This window comes from Diabrotica virgifera, chromosome 9 (assembly GCF_917563875.1).
Source record: "Diabrotica virgifera virgifera chromosome 9, PGI_DIABVI_V3a".
NCBI lineage: Eukaryota > Metazoa > Arthropoda > Insecta > Coleoptera > Chrysomelidae > Diabrotica > Diabrotica virgifera.
The window spans coordinates 8,784,089-8,791,526 of NC_065451.1; the positions used below are offsets into that span (position 1 = coordinate 8,784,089).

The window sequence follows — 7,438 nt, forward strand, 5'->3', positions numbered from 1 at the left end:
TATTTGGGTGTCACATGCAACAGCTTAAACCTATTAGTTCTTATGTCTATATTTTACTTTGTTGTATGTTCACTTTGCAATTTCTATTAATTTTTGCAACATTTATATCGGTTTTGTTTTTTTTTTCTATACTTTATTAACTTGTATTTTTTTTCCTATTGACGATTTATCAAATTTCAGAAAATTGTATTTGTTATTGTTATTGTTCTTATTTATTTTTTTTTCTGACTTTATGTTAAGCTTTGTCCATAAAATTTGTATAATTTTCAGTGACAATAAAGCATATTTTTATTTCTATTCTAATATTCTTTTTACCAAACTTTCTAAGATAAAAAATAAAAAAGTTACGGTTACAAAATCAATATATTTTTTGAAAAAAAAGGAGAAATCCAATTGGAAGCATAACAATGTAAGTTAGCGGTGTTTTTAGTCATTGGCCTTATTCATTCTTCTTTATTTATGTATTATTATTAGATTCTAGAAGTTTGACTGGCTTAAAATGATTAGTTTAAAAAAAAAACAGGAGTTAAAAGCGAATAACGAATTTTTGTAGTTTTGTAAAAATGTTATTTTCTTCAGAATAGAAAGATTAGCATCAGAGATACGAAAAAAATGTTTAAATATGAAATTGTAGGTTATTTAATTCCCAAGAACTTGGTTTAAAAAAAAATTCTACGGCAAAAATTGAGTGAATCGTAAATGAGTATATTTTCGAAAAACATTGATTTTTTCGATATAAAACTAACACTTTCAATAGCGAATAAATCGAAAACTACTAATTTTATCAAAAAAATGTATAGAACATTTTTTGCTTAGAGTGAATGCTTTTATCAACTTTTGCGATCAAAATATAATAAAAAATTTCCACCCCCGAGATGGGGTGACAGCCACCCCCATGGTAAAACCGCCTTTCGGCATGATATAGTTTTTGATCCTTGTACTATCCACTAATTATTTTCAAATTTTCAAGCAAATCGATCTATTTTGTAAAAATTGCGAGGTGAAAAACTTCGGTTCCTGGACTAAAGCAGTTTCATATTTTTTTACAATTAGGTTGATTAACTATTTAGATTAGGTTGTTGTTTCATTCGATAAAGCAACTTAAATGTGGGATATAATAAATTTTAAATAACTAACTGGATTTTTTTGTAGATCAGCCGTGGGGAGGCGGTCAGTCTGCACGACCTTGTCCTATAGCTCAATTTATGTTAATGGAGTAGGGCACAGAAATAGCAAATCTAAGTTTATTGAGAAAGGAAGGCATCCAAATCAAGGTGAGTAGATTTTATGCCCTAAATTCTACTATACGAGCCTTTCCATTTTTGAACAATAGTTATTTCTGTTTGACGTGACTCTTTCAAGTATTTCACGTGAATAAATTAAATTGTAAACACTCATGGAACTAGTGTAAATGGAACTTAGACGTTCTTGTCATATTAGTTACACTTTTGTCAAGATCTTAAGAAATTAAGGCAGTAGGGCAACGTTTACGTTACAAAGTTCCTAGAGATCTTGACATATCCGGCTCGAAGGACCATCTGTGTTTCCTTCAATAAAGTGGACTGTATAAAGGCTGTATGACACTATGCATTTTCTTGTATCATTTCTAATATCGTTTCTGATATGTCAAAAAAATGCATAGTGTCATACACAGATACAAGAAACGATATCAAAAACGATACAAGAATTTGTGTCAGGCACAGATTCTTGTACAAGAACTGCGCCAATTTCTGCGCAAACAGCAAAAACGTAAATCCTGCTGGTAAAACTTCTAAATGTCATAATGGCGGCTGAAAATGAGATCATATGATTTATGTCTTGATAAATTTATTTGTGTTTTTGTAGGTATTATTTATAAATCTATTATTGATACTTAATATACCGTTTGGTATGGACTACTGTTCTACTAATAACCATATATTTAGCTCCTAATAAAGTTCAAACTATGTATAACTTTGGGTTTCATATTGCATAATTTTTTAATAGAGGAAAATACAATAGTTCCTAATTTGGATCAAACTGAAGATAACTCTAATGCAAATATTTTAGAACAAATATCAAAACAAAATAAAAAACACAAATAATCAACAGTCAACGTAAAAATTCTACTTAACATTAAAATATTTATTTTTAAAAGTTTATAAATTTTATAAAATCCTTAAAATCAGCTGTAGACGCAGTACTACCATACCCACAGTAAAAGTCAGGACTTTTACTGACTTTTACTGTGACCATACCAATGAACCATTGTAACGTGACACAGGGCACAGAGTGACAAACAAAATGTTGACCAATCACGTGCCGAATTGCATACAGTTTTCGATACAAGAACTTGCATAGTGTCATACAGGGCACAAATGTACGTACAAGAAACGATATAAGAAAATGTGTATCAGAAACGATATTAGAAATGATACAAGAAAATGCATAGTGCCATACAGCCTTAAATCTGATTTTTTTATTAACATGTAATCCTCCTCCTCTATCTGTTCTCCTTCGTAAGGATGTAATGGCGTCATGTAAGTCGTTTGACTATTTCTATCCAATCCTCTCTCTCCTGTGCGTCTTGTTTTGCTTCGGAGAACGAGTAACCAGTCATGTCCCTTATTTGGTCCGACCATCGTAATGGAGATCTTCCTCCGGATCTTCTGCCCTCTACGTTGCCTTCAACTATCATTCGTTCCATGCCTTCTCTTCTTCTAGTTATATGTCCAAAATATCTCAGTATATTTTGGTTGATAGTTGTGCTGAGTCTAGTTTTTATGTTAAGTTCGGCTAATATTGAATTATTTGTGCGATGTGTGGTCCATGGTATGCGCAACATTCTCCGGTAGACCCAAATTTCAAATGCCATTATACGTTTTGAATCTGCTTTTTTGATGGTCCAAGTCTCTGACGCGTAGGTGGCGATAGGAAATATTAACTCTCGAACAAGGAGTAATTTTGTGTTTTTTGTAATGTCAGTATTCTTCCATATTTTTGTAAGTTTGGCTGTTGCCGATCTGGCCATTATGATGTGCCTACGCCATTATGATGCGCGTTAGTAATGACGGAGCCTAAGTAATTAAATTGTCTGACCACTTCGTAACCTGCCAAGTCTCTTATCTCCGGTTGGTTGTTTCTGATTCTATCGATGATCACTACTTTGGTTTTCTATATATTTATTTTCAAACCATATTCTGTACTCACCGTTCTTAGCCTATTCATAATTTCTTCCAGTTCTTCTGGTGAAGACGTCAATATAACAGTGTCATCAGCATAACGTAGGTTTTTTATTTTTCTTCCTCCTATCGTTGCTCCACCTTGCCATTCCTCAAAACTTGACGCATAATGTGTTCACTATATATATTGAATAGAATGGGGGATATTATACACTCCAGATTTTAATTTGAAGTTTTTCGAAACCACATTATTAACTCTTACTACATTAGCTGTGTTATTTACATAAAGTGCTTGTAATAGATAGATTAGATGTTCTGGCGTACCCATTTCTCCAAGTATATGCCACATTTTATCCCATTTTACGTTATCGAAGGCCTTGGAGTAGTCAACAAAGGACAAATATGTTTCTATGTTAAACTCTCGAGATTTTTCGATAATTTGACGAATATTAAGAATGTGTTCTCTTGTTCCCCTACCTGGGACGAATCCGCATTGTTCTTGTGGAATTTGCGGTAAGAGAATTGATTTTAATCTTTCATTGATTATTGTTAGAAGTACTTTGCTCGCGTGAGATATCAACGCTACTGTACGTAATTACTGCAATCTGTCGGAGAATCTTTTTTGTATATGGGAATAAACCTGAGTTTACCCCAGTCATTTGGCCACTTTCTAGTATTCCAGATCTCATTGCAAATTCTAAGCATTACTTCCGCCCCTAATTCTCCCATTTCTTTGAGTATTTCAGTTGTTATTCCATCCTCTCCTTGTGCTTTTCTACATTTTAGCTTTTTTATTGCCGACTCAATTTCAGATTTCAATATTTGAGGTTATTTTTCATAACTTCTTTTCTCTGTATTATGGCCTGGGTCGTTGTTAGAGAATAGTATTTCACAATATTGTTTCCACACCTCTGCGATACCGTCTGGGTTTGTTATGGTATTTCCACTATTATCTTTGGTGATCTGTGTCTTTGGTTTGAATTCTCTCGCTAGATATTTGACTTTGGAGAAAAGTTCTCTAGATTCTTGGCGGTCAGCATGTTCCTCTAGTTGTTCACATATGCCTTTTATATAATTATTTTTGTCCCTTCTGCACAAGTGTTTTATAGTTGTATTTATGGTGCTTATCTCTATTTCTTTTTGTATTGAATTTGACGTGCCGTTTCTAAGTTTCCGTCTTTCTTCTATAAGGTTGAGAGTTTCTTCAGTCATCCAATGTTTTTTCCTATCTATTTTTTCTTTGGGATTTGTGTTGTTGATGGCTTCGGTGATCAACTTCTTTGTGTATTCCCACGTTTTGTCAGGGTCTCCGGTAGTCACTGGTAGGTCAGCTTTTGCTAGTGCCTCTCTAAACTTTTGCTGGTGTTTTGGAACCAATTTTTGTCTTTTTTTTGCAATTGTTTTACTGTGCAACTTAATGCGAAATTCTGCTTGTAGCATTTTATGGTCCGAACCACAGTCTGCAGCTGGTTTTGTCTTCACATTGGTTACAGAGCTCCTCCATCGTTTAGTGATAAGAATATAATCTATTTGGTTCTTGTATCGTCCTCCAGGCGAAGACCATGTTGATAATCTTCGCGGATGATGTTTAAACATTGTGTTTACTATACGGAAATTCATATCGATGGCAAATTGAAGGAGCCGTTCACCTCTGTCATTTCGCTCGCCTAAGCCATGCTCACCTATCGTTCCTATCAAATGTTCGTCTACTTTCGTTCTTCCTATTTTTGCATTCCAATCTCCTATTATCATCATTGGTTCTTTCTTAGGTATATTAGAGATGGTTTCATGTATCAGATGGTATGATTCTTCTACTATATCTTCTGTCGCTTCGGATGTTGGCATATATACCTGTTTAATGTGCATTTTGACTGGTTTAGCGTTTAGGGTTATTTTTATTATACGATCATTTACTGGAAGGTATTCATGTACATATTTTGCCCAACGTTTTTGAATTAATATTACACATTAAATCGCGAAATTTAAATAAACACGTCAACATATAATAGAATTCTTCATAGTCAACAATGAATTGCTGATACACATCTATTTACTGATTATTTATTTCAGAAAAAAATCACTGCTGCAACGGAAAACATCCATCTACAAAGAATGGTGTTCAAGTTGGTATAAAACACGTTGGAGATGGCCAGGTATATTTCTCATTATTGTGGTTTTTTGTTCTCTGGAAGTATCTTGCAATGCTTTAATATCTGTATACTTTCATTTTAGGCTGAGACATCGTTATGTAACGATCAGAGGTCTGAGAAATGCCGAATGCAGTCTTGTGAAACCGACGAAGAAATATGCATGCTCACAAAATCTTGCTGAACCTTGAGGTTCTACATATCTCCCAATATAATTCCACAGGGTATTCAATTGTAAGATATAGAGTAAGATTTTCGCTCAAATCGCTTGAAGCTGTAAGGAATCTGAAGTAAGGCATCAATGCCCAATTGATGTATGTAAATTATTATAGATGTTGAGCTGATGTTCACCCTATTCATATACGTAAGTTTTGGGTGTTATTAAAAGCGCAATCTGTAAGATATGGTAAGGGAGATCATTGCAAAATGATCTAGCTATAATGTAAGTCTTCACATATTCGGTGTGTTCACCGTCAACTCTGAGGTTTGCAGTCTGATTCCAGTAAAGGTTTCTAATTATTTTCAGATCTTGGTTGTTAATTCCTGCTTCTTTTAGTATTTGCATCATCTTGGCGTGCTGTACTCGATCAAACGCTTTCTCGTAATCAACCAGACCTGCGTATACGTCGCAATTGACGTTTCTGTATCTCTGGAATAAGACTTGTATTGAAAACAAAGCCTCTCTCGTACCAACAGCATTTATGAACCCGAACTGGTTGGGCGAAATTTGACTTTCACACAGCTTGTAAATTCTCCTATGGATTACCTTTAGGAACAATTTTAGGAGATGACTCATCAGGCTTATCGTACGGTACTCTTCGCATTTTTTGGCTCCTGGTTTTTTTGGAAGTGCAATAAACACAGACTTCAGCCATTCTGTTGGTATTTCTCCAGAGTTGTATATGTTGTTGAATATCTTTGTGATTATTGCTATTGATTCGTTGTTCGAAAGTTTGAGTAGTTCTGTTTGTATATTATCGGGTCCTGCTGCTTTGCCATCCTTTAGCTGTGTTACTGCAGAATAAACTTCATGCTGTAATATTCTTGGTCCATCATTTACCTCTTCTTCTAACTCAAAGGTGTTATCTCTTTGGTCTTCAAATAGTTTTTCTAGATATTCTTTCCACGTTCTTATTTTACTCTGTTTGTCTAAGATGATTTTTCTGTCAGAATCAGTTAAATTTCCTTTCTGTTTCCGTCTTAGTCTCCACTTGTGACTTATTTAACTTTCTATGTACATTGTGACTATCGTACTTTGACTGTAGGGTCTCAATTTCTTGGCATCTCTCCAGTTCTTATCCAACCCCTCCCCACATGTCATTTTGATGTTTTAAAAAGACAAGAAGCTAATCAATTAATCTGTTAACAGTATGGAGAATCATTACACTCTGGATCATTTTGTACTGGTATCCTCTAAAAAAGTAAACCAAAGAATTCTTATTTTAAAATAATGTTCAACAAAACAATCTAAATGTTAATTATAATAAAAACCAAGATTCTATGAAGCATAGAAATATACTAGTCATGAGAGTTAATTGGAAAATGTGCGTTTCTTGGAAAGGGGTCACCAATTTATTCTTAATAGTCATGATATGGATTGATTCTTTATTGCAGGATTTGGGCATTTGTGACCTGTTTCAGAATAGTAATAATATATGTATTTAATTACCAAAAATAATATTGTGGCGTCCCACATTACTACTTGAGTACTTAGGTAAGTCGCAGACCATACACATTCCCTGACTTCGTAAGAAAAATAGTGTCTCCTAAAATACAGAATAAATGAAGAATTTCACAAAAATTTATTTATCTATCCATGACGCGCATTTTCCAACGACAACCTCCTTCATATGCACTTTTTGTAAACTGCACTGATAAGTGTTTCTCGATAGTAGTCTCTATAGATAGTCTGTTGGATCTTTGCGCAAACGTCACCATCATTCAATTTAAAACATTTAAATGTAGAATAATCTAATAGTTAGTAAATTTGAAATTTTATTAAAGAAATCCTTTATAAAGGGTATATTTATTTAAAAGAATCCTTTCGGGCTAAATACCAGAACGTTTTCGGAATAAATCTTCCATCCTCAGTGCTGATGCCTCGTTATTTGATGTCTTCCTATAGGGTTA

General features: G+C 33.9%; 1 protein-coding gene across 5 annotated transcripts in view; it reads left to right on the forward strand.

The window, feature by feature from the left end:
• LOC114332250 (vasoactive intestinal polypeptide receptor 2) overlaps positions 1-5,636 on the forward strand; it is a 784,400-nt gene extending 778,764 nt beyond the window's left edge. For 4 of the 5 annotated variants that reach the window (XM_050661170.1, XM_050661171.1, XM_050661167.1 and 1 more), the window contains 3 exons: positions 1,153-1,274; positions 5,232-5,314; positions 5,394-5,636. In XM_050661170.1, the coding sequence (XP_050517127.1) occupies positions 1,153-1,274; positions 5,232-5,314; positions 5,394-5,492 (304 nt within the window). In that variant the 3' untranslated portion in view covers positions 5,493-5,636. Of the gene's footprint in view, positions 1-1,152; positions 1,275-5,231; positions 5,315-5,393 lie in introns of those variants that run through there. The other variant, XM_050661172.1, reaches the window with a different exon arrangement.
• Positions 5,637-7,438: the final 1,802 nt, after the last annotated feature.